The following is a 17,387-nucleotide window of genomic DNA, read 5'->3' as shown; positions in this document are numbered from 1 at the left end:
TGTTGTCTTCCTACCGAAGCGGCACGGACAGTGGTCCGCTGTTCTTTGGATTTCAGTACCTAACGTGGAGATGAAAGAGTCAAGCGTAACAGTACATTAGCAAGGTGTCCCTGTCATGACTACCAAAATAAAAGGTTCGTAATCGGACTCATTCTGTCTTCTCTGTATTGAAAGTAAGATTAGGGAGAAACATGGATTACTGTATAATAAAGAAAGCTATTTTCTCCGTGCAGAACGTGACCTTTTTCCTACTCCATTATATCGGCCTTTTAACAGTTAAATGTTTGAGGGAGCTCACTTTTAAGCTAGCATTTGAAATATTGAGTCAAAAATAATGTTTGTTTTTATTTACTATTAAAGTTTCCTCCCAGGTCTGATCATTTTTTGTTGGCTCTTATTTTGAAGGCACATTATTTCCGGTTTTGTCCTATCTTTCAGTGGCTGACTTGGAGCTGACCACTAGGCTACAATGCTCCAACCGGACGGATGGAGGTGGAAGTGGGGAGAGAGCGGAGAAAGAGCCCGAGGCGGACGCCAGCAAAGATGACCCTCCCCCTCACTTAATGTGTGTAAGAGCTCACATACGTACAAATACTGAATATAACAGGTACTGATAAGATATGAGATTTAAAGCCATCGTTATGTGATAAACATAATAAAAGCGTATTATTCATTCACTTTATTTAACAAATGTGTTTGTTTCATTAAAGCAGAGGCATGCACAAATACACAGCAGCACACACATTTACAGTGTATGTTTACAGTGGAATCTATTCTGTCTTTTTTGTGCTTTGCCATGTTAAAAGCAATAATAAGTAACTGCACCAATGACTGCATACAGTATACTTTACAAAAGGCCTGAGAAAGAAGAGAACTTATCTGCTTGTCCATTTTCTGAATCAAATCTGGTCAAATTGTTTTCTATTCTATCAATTTATTCTTATCTGTTCAACAGGTGTTGGGGGTGGGGGGTTGCCTCATAAAATAAGTTTGGGCAGGATAATTTCTCTAACTTACTTTAAATCATCTGTGAAAACAGATGATTTAAAGTTATTCATAATTACTTTACATATATTTTAAGAAAAAGTGGAAACATTGCTCAGTGGTGCACTGCATCCTCTTGTGGCCAAAATGAGTTACTGTTTTATAGATGAAAATTAAATGAAGACATAAACTTAATAGTAAGATGCATAACAAAAGTTGTTTTGTTTTTAGTCTCACTTATAACTAAAAAATAACAACTTGAATGTGGTACCTGTTTGCCATTGTCAATGCTGTCGTGCACCTGCTATTTCTCATTCATTGAGCAGTCATAAAAAGTTATTTAATCTAAAGAATTAAGTGTTCATACAGCAATAAGCCGTCTGGGCGTATGTTTTGAAGTGAGTTTTCAGTAATTCACTCTGCACTTACCTCTGGTTGGTACTGCAGGGAAATATTTCTAAAAGACTCACTGATTTTTGGCCTGAGGTCAATACAGGAAGAGTCTCAGTTTACTGAACACACACAAAGGTATTTGGTAAGCCTCAATATTTGAGTTTCAGTTCATATAATAAATGTAAATGTTACTCAGCGATTGTTTTCCAGTTTGCTTTTGTACAAATTGAAACAAGACGTGACAATGTTGAGGAAAACATAGAAGTAGCCAAAATCATTTGACTTCTTGGAAATCCCCATTGTATAATTTGTGGACACTTTTGCTGACAACTAAAAAGGTAAATTGACTTACAAATAAAAAGTGTTTTATCACCTAGGGTTTTCCCGTTAGTCATGAGGATCAGCACTTGCTTTGTGTGAGTCACTATGCTTCACTGGTGTCTTTGTATGACGTTTGTCTCAGGTAGGAATGTACCCCAGAGGCTATCATCAGTCAACCCCTGCCCACACACCACTGATCTTGGCATCAACCTACCCAAAGGAGAAAAAAGGAGCCCTCGCTAGCAGACCCTAGCCAGATAAATGAAAAAACAAAAAACGTTATTGTTTTCCTTAGTTGGTGAACACTGCCTACATTCATCTAATGAATATAAACCGGAATATCCTTTAATCATTCCTCAACGACTGTTAACTAATTCAGTAATGCAAAAACAACTAAATGACTATGGTTGTCAATCCTGTCTTCTGCATTTTGCCACAAATCCTCATCCATGTCTCCTTGACTTGTTTCCTTTCCTTTTTCCACCTGTCACTATAGGATAATCTTTTGTAAAGTTCACAAAAGGATCAAATCAAGGTAAATTGAATAGTCATCTGTGAATTGCAGTAATGTTGTGTTATGTTAAGTTTTTTTTAAATAGTATTTCAACATCTACATTTTCCCCAAAGAGCGTAGCTTTGTCGGCGGTTTTAGGTTAACAGAAAATTCATGACATTTGAAAGATGTGGTCATTAGTGGGTTTTTTTATGTTGTGCTGACAACTTCAAGAGTTTGGAAAGAAATTACCTTAATATTGAAGAATGTGGGTAAAGATGTGTCAAAAAGATATATTCTATTCTATTATTTTTTCATTTATTTTCAATTATGTTGTATCTATTTTATTGTGTTGAGTTTTCTGTCATCTTTATGCTGTGCTGGCCACCTGGCAAAAAGGCCACCTGCATGCCCACCCAGTAAACGTACTGATGGATAAAGCATAATGTCTTTCAAACACACACACACACACACACACACACACACACACACACACACACACACACACACACACACACACACACACACACACACACACACACACACACACACACACAAACACAAACAAACTATGGAATGTCTGCACATTATCACAGGCTACATGTGGGTCCATAAACATAAAGGTTTATATTATAAAACGGGTGGCTTTAGTTTCTTCTGACGATAATACCAAATCTAAACACTAAACATTTTTACCTCAGGTCGAATGGGCCTGAGAGCTATGGTGCACCAAACTAATTGAATAAGATGAGTAAATAATGGAATAAAAAGCTCATTATTCCAAAATGTTATTTAATCGTAATATTCTCTTTTCAAAAGTCTGCTTTGATTAATTTCATTCTCTTTCTTTCATCATTTCATATTGTCTCTTTTTATACTTCTTACTTTATATTGTCACTTCATAATGTCGTTTTTCCTGAGTGTTGCTCACCACTTCATCCAATCACGTCCATGCCTATTCAGCTACAGCAAGCTCATTAACTGCATCACTAACTAGCAAGTTAGTACCTGCTAGAACAACAATGAAGCCAAATTGTTTTTTATAAATAAATGAACTAGATTGCCAAAAAATAAAAAGGTATTTCCAAATCAGGAATGACACCATATCTCTTTTACAGCCCTTTAGTATGTTGATGTAGTGTAGTGAATGTTTTTCCCTATTTCCCCTATTTCCCTATAGCATTTCAAATTAGTATTAATGTTGACCCGCTGTTGTATCACTTTCTGTTTTCTTCCAAACTACCAACAAAAAAAGGCAACAACTTGACTTATTAACTGTGCTGCATCTACTTCTTGTAAAAATGTAAACAGGCTTCTTCTAGCAGCCTTGCTAACGGTTGCTGCCCAAAGCAAGACAATTAAGGCTTGAAACTAAGTTTAACACCCTGTAGTATTCAAAAGTAATGTAAGGATGCATCGCTTGCTTTCAACTTTAAACAGCTTGTCCCACTAGATTTTTCTTTAAACGCTCTACTCCCATCTGTTGGTGGTAGTTGTGACATTCAGCCATAAACCAAGTGATGTGTTAGATATTGACCAATGTACTCTTCAGGATAAACTATCTTCCAATCAAAACTGTGAGTTAGTACCTAATGTGTGTACATTATGCAAGACCATTGTTCAATGCTAAGTACATCTTCCCTCAATTATTTAATGTAAGCCTATATTTGGAGGCAACAGAAGTAAGTTACACAATAGGTATTTTTTGCGTTGGTTTGTGGCTGCTTCCTCTTTTTATAGAATATCATTTACATGTTGTGTTTTTTTGTGTTGCTTTACTTCCCATGAAGCCCACACATTTAGGTTTCCTTACTTACTTTTGTCCTGTTGTCACATCAGCTGTACTCTGAATAGTCTTAAGGCAAAAATATTGTCTACCCGGATTCAGCAACATGAAAAGGTAGGCTTTGTTTTGATTCTCCTTCTTTGAACCACAAAATGTAGCTTTCTATGCTGATAAAAGTCTCAATTATTGTTTGAACTTCCCGTTATGCCTTTGTATAAGGCTTAAGTATAGGACATCACAGAGGTCAATATTTAATGACTATTCATCTGCCGTTGATTTATGACTTATGTGTTTTTGAAAAGCCCAGACAGGTTGTTGTTCTTAATGAATCATTTTCCCTTCACAGAATGAAAAGTTGGCTCCTATGTTGGATGGTCTTGAGTTTGGTGTCTCAAAACATTACCTGGCAAAATCCGGGTTCCAATAATGGTTCAGGTCGGGATTCCAATAGTGATTCAGGTCAGGGTTCCAATAGTGGTTCAAGTCAGGGTTCCAATAATGGTTCAGGTCAGGGTTCCAATAATGGTTCAGGTCAGGGTTCCAATAGTGGTTCAAGTCAGGGTTCCAATAATGGTTCAGGTCAGGGTTCCAATAATGGTTCAGGCCAGGGTTCTAATAACGGTTCAGGTCAGGGTTCCAATAATGGTTCAGGTCAGGGTTCCAATAACGGTTCAGGTCAGGGTTCCAATAATGGTTCAGGTCAGGGTTCCAATAAGGGTTCAGGTCAGGGTTCCAATAACGGTTCAGGTCAGGGTTCCAATAATAGTTCAGGTCAGGGTTCCAATAATGGTTCAGGTCAGGGTTCCAATAACGGTTCAGGTCAGGGTTCCAATAATGGCTCAGGTCAGGGTTCCAATAATAGTTCAGGTCAGGGTTCCAATAATGGTTCAGGTCAGGGTTCCAATAACGGTTCAGGTCAGGGTTCCAATAAGGGTTCAGGTCAGGGTTCCAATAACGGTTCAGGTCAGGGTTCCAATAACGGTTCAGGTCAGGGTTCCAATAATGCTTCAGGCCAGGGTTCCAATAACGGTTCAGGTCAGGGTTCCAATAATGGTTCAGGTCAGGGTTCCAATAAGGGTTCAGGTCAGGGTTCAAATAATGGTTCAGGTCAGGGTTCCAATAACGGTTCAGGTCAGGGTTCCAATAATGGTTCAGTTCAGGGTTCCAATAATGGTTCAGGTCAGGGTTCCAATAAGGGTTCAGGTCAGGGTTCCAATAATGGTTCAGGTCAGGGTTCCAATAAGGGTTCAGGTCAGGGTTCCAATAATGGTTCAGGTCAGGGTTCCAATAAGGGTTCAGGTCAGGGTTCCAATAATGGTTCAGGTCAGGGTTCCAATAATAGTTTAGGTCAGGGTTCCAATAATGGTTCAGGTCAGGGTTCCAACAACGGTTCAGGTCAGGGTTCCAATAAGGGTTCAGGTCAGGGTTCCACTAATGGTTCAGGTCAGGGTTCCAATAATGGTTCAGGTCAGGGTTCCAATAACGGTTCAGGTCAGGGTTCCAATAACGGTTCAGGTCAGGGTTCCAATAAGGGTTCAGGTCAGGGTTCCAATAATGGTTCAAGGACAAAAGGTAAGATATATTAAAAAAACATTTTAGATTTTATTTCAAACACACTTCTTGAGAATATCCTATATTTCAATAATCTTTTTTTTTACCCTACATGGTATTCAGTCACCGCGCCTTTAGAAGAAATGTTGGAAAACAGAAACCACGACAACCCTATCAAGTAAGCATTTCCATCCATTTATAAAGAAAGCATTTTATATTTGTTGAGGGATTATGTTTGTGTGAGCATCTGGGTAGAGTTATATGTAATAAACAAATATTTCACCAGATATGATTTAAGGAAAACAGTTGTAAAATCAGATTGCTGTTTATAATTGTTTGTCCTTTAATTTCAACAAGAGTCATTCAGACCCTTGCACGGCTTCTGGAGGAAACAGAGGTGAATGAGACTACATCCCTGTCTTTCAGCAATTTGGTGGCCTACCTGTACAAACCGAAGGGCCCCTTCAAAGGCCTTAAAATTGATGCTAGTGAAAATGAGGTAAAAATGCTATTAGGGTACGTCATAGCAATGTGTAAACTGAATAGAGATCTTAATGCACATCCATGTTCCCTTGATCGAGCTCTAATCACTTTTGTGATCCCTGACTTTTCCTCCAGCACGATTGCTACCATCATAAGTAGTGATTAGCAAATGTTAGCATGGTTAACATTTGCTAATCAGGACTTATGATTCTAAAACCAGCTTCAAAGATCACATTTGTATGCCAATTTAGCATTTAGCTCAATGCTCTGACATGCTTACGTACAATCTCAATGAGCTGCCCTTTTTCTTTCTGAATATGTCTTATTTAAATTTGACTAAGGACCTACTCTTATTCTTAACATCTCTGGACACATCAAATTATAGTCCTCAATTCACCACAGCTGGTCCTGATAGTTAGGTATTCGACCATTCTGTGAAACTTGTCTTAGATACAAATGTAACTAAGAGTTCTGTTATTATGTTACAGGTATTTAAATGTAAGGTTTCCGTTCTTCACTCTATGCCTCTGTTATAGGCAAGGTCAATGAGGTCTGGCACCGATAGTGTCATGGACACCAAAGTGAGCATTCAACTGCCGAGAGAGCTGGATGCTGGATCAGAAAACACCATTGTGTTCTGCATGTTTACCTGGCCTGAAGCAAACTGGGTAAGATACTTTACTTTTATGTAAAATCTTACCTTTTCATTCACGTTTTTATCATGTTTAAGCCCATTTAAGGTTAAAAAATGCTGCTAATATCACATTTTTGTATAAAACATAGTTGTGTATCTTTGCAGTACAGTTCACAGTGACTGCAGGTATATCATTGTGATCATGTCCTTGTCTTAATTAGTCAGTAATATTTTAGAGGTGTCATGTTACATTTAATGGAAATAAATAACATTGATTGTATTGCCAGTAACAGCTTCCCTAACCTGCTGCATGATTAAGGAAGTGGATTGGGTGTGGTTCACAGGAATGAGTAAGTTTGAGCGCAGTAGATTAAAAGAGTAACACTATGAGGTGGTGAAAAGCTGCATTCGTTGCTGGCATGTGGTCATTTTCCAAACTAAATTTCCTAATATTTTCCAATTCTTAGATGTTGTAATGGCCACATAGTTTCTTCTACAACTGACCACCAACTCAATCTTTGAAAATGCTGACAATAATAAAGCTTTATTTATATAGCACATTCCATACACAAGGTGCAGCTCAAAGTGCTTTGACAAATTGGCAAACAATACAAATTAAAACAGTGAAACCAAATATCCACCTCGGATCAGCAGGTAAACAATGCTTACTTGTATCTGTCATAACCAGCCACCTGCTTCAAATGTTAAAAGGTTGTGGTTCCTTTTTATGGTTGTTTCTTGAATATGTTTTTTTTCCTGTTTTAAGGTTATTTAAAGTCAACAACACGACGAATAATATGACCAGTATTGTTTTGTTTATTTTATTTATTTATTGTTATCAAGCTAGAGCTTATGTACTACAAAGCCCAGTCACCCTTTAATGTTAACTTTTTCTATATTCCTGTTCCTATGTCATGACATTTAGATTGTGTGGTATACGTAAAGAACAAGTCGAGCTACTTTTGAATATAATTAGTAAAACTACTGTAGTTATGTTACCCATAAACTCTAGATCTGTTTTTTCTTCTTCTTTTTTTTTCCAACTGTCTCTCACGGTCACCTTTTTTTCTTACAAATGCTTTACACCATTGCTACCTGCTGTAACATGCAAAACATTATGGCTGAAAGCAGAATTGAACTGGTCCTATCTACCCCTACGGGTTACGGGATAATTGTGGGTTGTCAGTTAACGCGGTAGTGTTTTGCCCTGACCATTGGAAACTGGACCAATTGAGAGGACATTACTTGTGGAATTGACCAATTTGTTGCACCACTTTCTGTGTCCACAATGTGGTGCCCGAGGAACATTGCTTAACAAACATGTTGCTCTACTTCATGTGAGGAACACACAATGTAATTTTCCCCTATCGCGTGGTTATTTTCACATAGGGTTGACTTCTTGTTGCCAGTAGGTGGTGCTGTGCCTGAGTCAATATCAACCTGAAAACATCTTTAGGCAAATACTCTTATCAAGCACAAGACATTTGTAGCAGGAGATTGTGCTTTCAAGTTACAAACTCTACCTCTTTCATGGTGAGTGTCTCAAAACGGCGTTGCATATATCATAAAGCCATTTTAATCCTGGACCTCTCAAGAAGGTCTTGATCAAATTTGATATTGATTGAAAAAAATCGGTAGTCCTGTTGAGTTTAGACAATGTCTGCGAGAGACTTCTTATTAAATCTTCTTTATTTATTTTATTGTACATCTAGCTAAATCAAACAGTGAGAGCTGGTTTGTTCAAGTCTTAAAGAGGGCCCCCAATTGACACCCACACACAACAACCATATCCCTTACCTAAGTTTATCATTGTTAGTCCATGTGTCAAGTTTTGTGCGTGTTAATACCCAGCCCTAAAAAATAATGATCTGTTTCGTGGTGGATACGTATCACCTTATGAAAAGTGTTCGACTGAAGCTTACAACCTTTGCCCTCCGGCAAGGGGAAGGTCATGACATTAAGCTATGATGTTAACCAGCTGACAGCTGTAAGACAAAGTAGTGCAACAATAACTCCCTCTTGACACAAGGTTGTACTATGACTAAAATTGTCTTGTAGATGTCTATAGGGCAGGACCTTCTTTGCTTATGTTGACAAAACCTTTGTATAAAATAAGTTTGTAAAAAAAAAGAAAAGAAGAATCCGCGCCAGGGTTAAGGGTAGGGGGTAAGGGGGAGTCTCATTTACATATTGACATTGATTGAAAAAGGTTTTTGACACTGTCGATCACAATCTACTTTTAAAAAAGCTGTCTGATATGGGCTTGGATACGGGTGCTTGTGCGTGGTTTCATGATTATCTATCTTCCAGGCGTCAATGCGGGAAATCACCACTTGGCAATTCGGAATTTTTATCCATAACAAAAGGTATCCCACAAGGCTCTGTATTGGGTCCTGTACTTTTTACCAAATACATTAATGAGCTAGTCTGCTCTTTAACTGGCTGCCTCACCCATCTGTATGCAGAAGATACTATTCTGTACAGTACTGCAGATACCCCACGGGCTGCTAATGACAACTTGCAGCTTTCCTTTAACTTATTACAGGACACTCTCTCTGACCTTAAACTAGTCCTTAACACGCAAAAAAATAATTTATGTTATTTTCAAGTGCTAGAAATATTGATTTTACTTAACTTCATATTTTAACTGTTGATGGCTCTCCTATAGAGAGAGAGTTACTGATTTTAAATATCTCGGGCTGTGGCTTGATCAGAAGGTCTCATTTAAGACTCATATTGACTGCCTCGCCTCCAAGCTCCGACAGAAGGTGGGCTTTCTATACAGAAACCGTTGTAGCTTTCCTTTGCTTAGTAGGAAGAGAGTTGTAGCGGCAGTATTTTTATCAGTATTAGACTATGGTGATGTAATCTATAGACATGCAGCTACATCTACACTGAAAAAATTAGACTGTTTATCATTCCACCCTTAGATTTGTCGCCGGTGATAGTTATAATACACACCACTGCGTTCTCTATAGTAAGGTTGACTGGTCCTCTCTTTCTTTGAGGCACAGTTACCACTGGCACTTGTTTGTTTTTAAAGCCACTAGTGGTAAACTTCCTCCGTATATCTCCTCCCTATTACATTGGAATCTTGGTTCCTATCAAACCAGATCCAACAATTGGCTCATTCTTAGGGTTCCTTGCGCACGTTCGGATCTTGGAAAAAGACACACTTGGTGGAATACGAGGGTAAGGTTAGAGGTACTCCCATCTGCTACTGTTTTTAAACATTTGGTGTTTAATATTTGCTCTTCAAATTGCAACTGTTTTTATTTATTTATTTTTTCTCCTCATGTTTATCCGTCATTGCTGTCGTTATGTGCATGACCCTTGATTTAAACTTGTCGTCATTGAAAATGAGGGAAAACTCAATGCCCTACGAGTATAAAATAAAGGTTAGAAGGATGCAACCATAAAAATTTATCAATAAAGCTTGCCCCATGTCTTGAGACGTTTTTCACCAAATTTCAGAGAGATCAGAAAAATATGGGAGGAGGAAGAGAAAGAAAAGAACAAAACTCATTACCCTTCTAATACCAATAGAAGGTGGTATGTCGATTAAAAAAACGCAATAAAATGTAGAATAGCTGACTTCCTGTTGACTTTTCAGTCTTGCGCCAATGTCCATCCGTCCGTCCCCAGAGTGACTCTTACTTTGAACATGGTAAAGACACTTCAGGCAAGTGATGTCCCTTTACCTGCATAAGCTGTTTAACTAATGATTTTATGTTGTACCGCAGAGCAAACATGAAGCCTCGGATGAATTATATGAGAGCAGATTGGTTGGCCTGAGTGTGCGGGGAAAGAACATCTCAGGACTTCAGGAGCGTGTCAACATCACATTGGCTTTTACTGTGAATGTAACTACAACTTCACTCCTCAAGTCGTTTAGTTAAGGAAGTTAGAAACACCCACACAAACAAACAATAGTGTTCACTTTGTGTTGTGTTGTGTCACAGGAAATGCAAAAGCCCAGCTGTGTGTACTTAAATGAAGTAACAAACGGTGAGTATGAAAAAACAAAGACAAGTGTTTTATTATAATGAATATGACAACTTCACACATGAAAAACAAAGTGGGCTGTAATTCACATGTGTAAGAATCACTCTTATAATGGATATTTCTGTCTACGTTTGTTTGACCTGGCAGACTTTAGTACTGATGGCTGTCTGACACTGTGGGAACCAGGTCAGAGTAACATCACCTGCTCCTGTGACCACCTCACATACTTTGCCGTGCTCATGGTAGGCTTGTCGTTGTCATCATGCAAAGGAGGCAGTGTACTGTATACTGTATGTAAATATAGTGGATAGCCAAAATAAAGGATATTTTGGTTTCAAGGCTAGGGTAAATTAGTAGGGTCTTGTTTAATCAGGAACAATGTTTGTATTTGTAATGTATAATACAAATTGTCCCTGTAAAAAAATGATGTTGTCCTTTCTCCTCAGGTGTCTGCCCCCCTCTCACAAACAGACCTGCAGATTCTGACATACATCACTCAGATTGGTTGTAGTATTTCTCTGTTTGCCCTGATCATCACTGTCCTGCTCTTCATCACGAAAAGGTAAAAAAAAAAATGTCTTTCCAGCTGGATGATATTTGTCTTTCATCCCTCTTTACCTTCAATCCACCATCTCACATAATGCTCAGATCCAGCAGCATGCTTCTGTCTTTGCTTCCACTATTTATTCTGCTCCTGAGCTCCCTTTTTTGTCTCCCTTGTTGCTGTTGTTTCTTAGGGCCTTATTTATAACTTACTTTTAAATGGGTGTGCTTTTCTCCCTCCTTTCTCATCATATTGTTTCACTTTTTCTCACAATAAATGTCATTAAATCTTCAAAAAACTTGAACACTTAACACAGATCAATTCTCCTCCAGAAAAGGTCCGAGCAGATATCTCCATGAAGGTCCACATCAACCTGGCCATTGCCTTGATCCTCCTCAACGTGCACTTCCTCCCCAGCCAGACGGTGGCAGCGCAGTACTCCAAGGAGCTCTGCTTCTACATTGCTGTCTCTCTTCACTACTCCCTGCTGGCCACTTTCAGCTGGATGGCCCTGGAGGGCTTACACCTCTACCTTCTCTTAGTCAGAGTCTTCAACATTTATATCAGGAAATACTTGCTAAAGCTCAGCGTGGTGGGATGGGGTGAGTAGAGTCGCAAAGGCCAGGTATCAACAGGTGGCCATCTTCTGATTTTGGGAATTTGGCACTTGTTTCCTGTTTTATTTTTAAACATATTTTGTCATTGTGTCTTGTTTTACTTCCTGTCCCTGTTTGATTGTCCAATTATTTTCACCCCTTGTGTTTGTATGCCCTCCCCTGCTGTGTTCTGTCTTTGTGATTGGTATTGTGAGTATATATACCTGTCTTCCCTTGTGTTCTCTGTCAGTTTGTCAATGTTTCCCCAGTTTGTATAACTTTATCACAGTTCCTGGTTTGCTATCTGTATTCAGGATTTTCCTCCTGTGTCTTGCTGGATTCTTACTTGTTTTTGTTTTGCTACCTTTCCTTTTGTTTTACCTTGCCTGCTCTTTAATTTATATTTAACTGTTTTGTGCCAGCATATTTAACATAGGTAGCTTTTTGTTTATACCTCTATACCTGCCTCCCCTCTTTGATTTTCCATTTCGGTTCTGATGTCCTCAACCCTGTGACAATTGAATTCTAAGATGCTGTCACGAAACCAAATTACCCCGTGGATAAATAAAGTATTATGATGATTCTGATTAAGTTGTTATCTACACCATAGTTATACATCATACTTTCATTGTTGATTTAAATTTTGTATAATGAATTTAATTCTGCTAAATCATTATTTAAATAATATTATTATTTGAAGTGCAATACTTGCCTCTGAAATGTTGCAAAAAACAACGTAAGTTCATGTTACTTTTGTATCCCTTGTCTAATCCTTATGTCTCAGGTCTCCCTGCAGTCATTGTGGCCCTGGTGGTCATCTTCGACCAAAGCTCTTATGGACGTGTCCCTCTGGACACTACTTACACCAACAGCACACAAATGTAAGGGAGAAGTACATTTGCAAGCATGTACCATTTTAAATGTATAGGTCACTTATTTTATTAAGTATTTTGTATTTGCATTACCATTTCTCTCTATTAAAATGTAATTGGAAAAGTTGCACAAACACCATTTACAGTGAAGGATGGGTATAATGAGTGTTAGAAAAGAAGGTTCAAGGGTTTTTATTGTCATATGCACAGTACAGCAGCTACAGTGTAGTTATGTAATGGCAGTGAAATCTTAGGTCCCGAGCTCCTCCAACAATGCAACATATTATGTATAGGACATAAGACAACCATTACAAATGAAAAAGAAAATAGTGCAAAATGAAACAGGGTAAGATAAATTAGAATAAAATAGTGCAGGTTATGTTGCAAGACCAGTCTGTACATAGTGCAGATGAAGGTAACTATATGCATGTCAGTAAAATAAATAAACACAATAAGCTAAATAATGCAGAGTATGTTGAAAGTGACCAAGTAATGCAGGATGCTATGTACATGTGAATATAATTTGTATATACAACAACAGAATGTAAGGTTAAATAATGTTCTGTGGGTTCCAATAAAAAAACTGTTTAATGTAATAACTATTAAGATAACAAATTAAATAAATTGCTAGATGCAACTAGATGAATATTTTTGGTTATGGAGGCACTTCATAACCCAACAGTGCTCAGGCGTTTAGCAGTCTTGTTGACTGTAGGGTTAAGCTGTCTCTGAGTCTGTTGGTTTTATTATTATTATTATTATTATTATTATTATTATTATTATTATTATTATTATTATTATTAATAATAATAATAAATTGAATTTATATATTTAAATTATATAAAAAAAACTAGGACAAATAAAAGAATAGAAAAATAAAGTAAATAAAATAGAAGACAAAAATGGCAGTTGTGGTAGAAGAGCAGGGGAGTAAGATGAGTTAGTGGTCAGAGACTCTGGTGAAGAGGTGAAGTATTAATGAGGATTTGAAGATGTCCAGGGAGGCAGTATTACGGATCTCTGCAGGGAGAGCGTTCCAGAGGGTGGGGGCCGCAACACTGATTGCCCTGTCACCAACGGTTCGGAGGCAAGTGCGGGGAATAGAGAGAAGGCCGGTGTCCAAGGACCGCAGACTCCGTGAAGGGGTGTAGGGATGGAGGAGGTCTGATAAGTACTGTGGAGCGAGACCATGGAGAGACTTGTTGGTGAGGAGGAGGGTTTTGAAAGTGATCCGGGACTTGATCGGGAGCCAGTGAATGTGGATGAGGGTGGGGGTGATGTGCTGCCATGGTTTGGTGCGGGTGAGAACTCTGGCGGCAGAGTTCTGGACATGCTGGAGCCTCTCCAGGGTTGTGCTGGGAACCCTGGAGAAGGCCCCATTGCAGTAGTCCAATCGGGACGTGATGAAAGCAAGTGTGAGCGTTTCTGCCTGAGAGTGAAGGCCGGAGTCGGGAGATGTTTTTAAGATGATAGAAAGCAGATTTAGTGACCGATTTGATGTGAGACCGGAAGGAGATGGTTGTGTCCAGGATGACCCCCAGGTTGGGACTTCAGGGGATGGAGAGATGATGTCCTGATGCTGTGGTACAGCCTGCCAGATGGCAGCAGACATATCAGTTTTTTGCTGGGATGATGGGGGCCTTTTATAATCCTGTGTGATTTTGTCACTGGGAATAGACGTCCTCTATGGATGCCAGCTCCGTCTTGGTGATGTGCTGTGCAGTTTTCATCACCCTTTGTAGAGCCTTCCGGCTTAGGGCAGTGCAGCTGCCGCACCAGGCATCAATACTCTTTCTTTCTCTTTGCAGATGCTATATAAGGGATACCAAAGTGAAGATGGTGACTACAGTGGGCGTGTTTGGCTTGGTCTTCCTCTTAAACGTGATCATGTTGGGGGTGACAGTCAGACGCATTGTTAGTCTCCACAAGTTCAAAAAGGTACGACTCAATCTGGATTCTTTGCATTCTACTCTACTTGTCTACAAATATTATCTTCAAAGGATAATGTAGTTAATTCCTTAAAGCTTTAACTGTTGATGTGTTTCATTAAAACCAAATCCAGCAACCAATAAAGTAGTGCAGTGTAGATATATTTCTGGAGGCCAACCCAGAAGTTAGCATGTCAGGGCCCCTACAACAAAAACAAATGGGATTTTTTTTTGTGGTCGCATGGCTTCATGTTACCACCGTTGAGCTAAAGGCAGCTAATGTTCAGCATGATCACATTTGGTAGTGATTTAGTCACTTGTTAGGAACTGTCATTTTTATGTTACATACTGTAGAAGGATCAGACCTTCACCAGTGGGGTATTTACTGGCAACTTTAATGTGCTAGGACAAAATGTAAAAGTCCCTCTAGCTTGTGTTAACCACAGCTAACTTAGTAGAAGATTCATTCCTGCACAATTCTATTGAATCTATGTTCTTACATATATTGTGTGTAAATTCAAAGCCTGATATTGTTTAGTCTTCTGTGTCGAAGAGCTACACTGTTGTCCAAAAACTATTAAAAACGATTTAATGAGCCACACTGTTGCAGCAGGTGACAATTAACACACACACACACTCTATTTATTTCTGACTCATTTGCACGCAAACTAGCCCTTTGCTTAAAGTACATACAGCTCCGCAGAAAATAAGAGACCACTCCACATTTTTCTTAAATCTTTATCTCATGTATGGCAGCCATTCCAGTGTCTGTTGAATTCCAACACAGAGAAAAATTGTCAGTAGTTTGTAGAATACAATACACTTTAAAAAATCATTTAACTCCAAGACATACCTATAAATAATAAAACAAGAGAAAATGATCATGCTAAAGAGGTCTCTTAATTTTTTCCGGGGCTGTATTATAGTTCATAGATACTCTCTTTAATAGAAAACATGATATAATGAATCCTGGGGGCACACAGCAATTAAAGAAAGTAGTCGTTTCCTGTTTATTGTACTTACAGGTATGATTTTCCCTCTACCCAACGATATGCATTTCATGGTACCTACTTTCAGATTTTCGGTCACCTGCTGATGTATCATTTTATACTTGTTTTTGATTTAGTATGGGCAAAGTGACAGTAACAGAGCCAAGAAGGACATCTGTATGCTGCTGGGAGTCACCACTCTGCTGGGCATTACCTGGGGGCTGGTATTCTTCTCCTTTGGCTACCTGACCATGACTGGCCTCTACCTCTTCTGTATCCTCAACTCACTGCAAGGTCTGCACCACCTATTCATGTCCAGCTCTATGGGATGACGATAATATTGGTTTTATATATTTTAATGACCCTTGCTGTTGTTTATGCAAAGTCGATCCTCTTGGTTTTACATTTAGGATGGGGCACAACAGTATGACACTTTCATAAATACAGAAAACTGATACAAACATTGAAACAAAAACAATCTAAGTGGTTAAGAGCAGGGACTTTAATACTTGATCTTAGCCAGACCACTCAGGGCAATTTAATGGAAACACAACCTCCTATGCTCACTCTAATACTTTTCTTGTCACTCCTTCAACTCAGGTTTCTTCATGTTCCTGTGGTTCTTGATGTCTCTGAGAAAGAAAGGAGCTCTTTCTACTAAGAGTAGTGTAACAAGCATCACCAACACCTAAGCACTACACAACACAACACACCAGAGACGTGTGTGTGTGTGTGTGTGTGTGTGTGTGTGTGTGTGTGTGTGTGTGTGTGTGTGTGTGTGTGTGTGTGTGTGTGTGTGTGTGTGTGTGTGTGTGTGTGTGTGTGTGTGTGTGTGTGTGTGTGTGTGTGTGTGTGTGTGTGTGTGTGTGTGTGTTGTGGATTTATAGAGCAATACTGTAAAGTTTGATACTATTATTTTTGCTTCAAATCATTATGTTTATGTACACACAAGTAGAAAGTGTTAACTTTGGAAGATCACTGCCTAAGTTAACCCTTAAGCAGTGTCATTGTTATACCCTGGTGTTTTAATAAGTCAATATGTTGGTGTTTAATTACATCCTCCATACCTAGCAAAAGCTATGTTTCATACACTGTAAAAACTGGGATTGGGGTCAATTAATATTAAATAAATAATACAAAGTAAGTTATACACAATATAAATGACTTTGTGTAGTTTGTACATTAAGCTAAATTCAAACCATTTTGAATGATTTATTAATTGCATTTTAATTAAGTTTTGTTTGAATAAAATCAGCTGTGGATTTCTGAGTAGAAATGAATGGTATATTTTTAGTAGCGTCATAAATGCAAAATATTGATGAATTTTACTCATTGGGAGGTTGTCAGTTCTACTGCCTTTACACTTCCGCCCCAGGCATTTTGTGCAACATGGTCATGTTCATCATCTGCGTCTACCACACTTCACTTCTGACTGCCAATTTACCAAAGGTAAGACTTGTTTTATTATTGTTAATTACAATATATTTTTTAAATCACTTTGCTGTTGCAGTTGAACATCGTTTTGTGTTACTCTAAGTGACCAAACATGCCAACTTTACTGGATGTGTAAACCAAAATTTCAAATGTAGCTAACGTTAGCATTAGTGATTCGGTCCTATTGCCTATTGTCTTTGTGTCGACTAAAAGCATTTTAAGGAAAAAAAGGTGGGTCCTATGTCACAATTTCTTTACATGTTCTTGATATGTAATCGTAATACAATGCTTTTAAGGTACTGGCTAAAGTTTGTGTTGACTCTTATACCAGATTCCCAGAGGCTGTTCACTTAAGGTAATGGCAGTGTTTCCCA

The 17,387-nt window shown here is 38.5% G+C and overlaps 1 protein-coding gene across 5 annotated transcripts; it reads left to right on the top strand.

The window, feature by feature from the left end:
* The first annotated feature begins 3,983 nt into the window (after positions 1–3,983).
* On the top strand, positions 3,984–16,848 carry LOC134863273 (adhesion G-protein coupled receptor G5-like). Of its 5 annotated transcripts, none has more exons than XM_063881701.1 (15): positions 3,984–4,091; positions 4,324–4,508; positions 4,605–5,549; positions 5,652–5,706; positions 5,886–6,027; positions 6,548–6,679; positions 10,389–10,508; positions 10,608–10,653; positions 10,798–10,892; positions 11,097–11,212; positions 11,528–11,796; positions 12,575–12,671; positions 14,471–14,600; positions 15,717–15,873; positions 16,180–16,848. In XM_063881701.1, the coding sequence occupies exons 1-15, from the start codon at positions 4,084–4,086 to the stop codon at positions 16,269–16,271; spliced, it is 2,589 nt and encodes an 862-aa protein (XP_063737771.1). In that variant the 5' UTR covers positions 3,984–4,083; the 3' UTR covers positions 16,272–16,848. The 5 variants fall into 5 exon arrangements, with proteins under 5 accessions (XP_063737771.1, XP_063737770.1, XP_063737769.1 ...); XM_063881700.1 differs by having other exon boundaries at positions 4,324–4,556; positions 4,629–5,549; XM_063881699.1 differs by having other exon boundaries at positions 4,324–4,940; positions 5,013–5,549.
* Positions 16,849–17,387: the final 539 nt, after the last annotated feature.

The sequence above is a fragment of the Eleginops maclovinus genome, chromosome 4 (genome assembly GCF_036324505.1).
Source record: "Eleginops maclovinus isolate JMC-PN-2008 ecotype Puerto Natales chromosome 4, JC_Emac_rtc_rv5, whole genome shotgun sequence".
Taxonomy (NCBI): domain Eukaryota; kingdom Metazoa; phylum Chordata; class Actinopteri; order Perciformes; family Eleginopidae; genus Eleginops; species Eleginops maclovinus.
The sequence above is the reverse complement of the archived record's forward strand: the minus strand, read 5'-3'. Positions and strand labels throughout refer to the sequence as shown.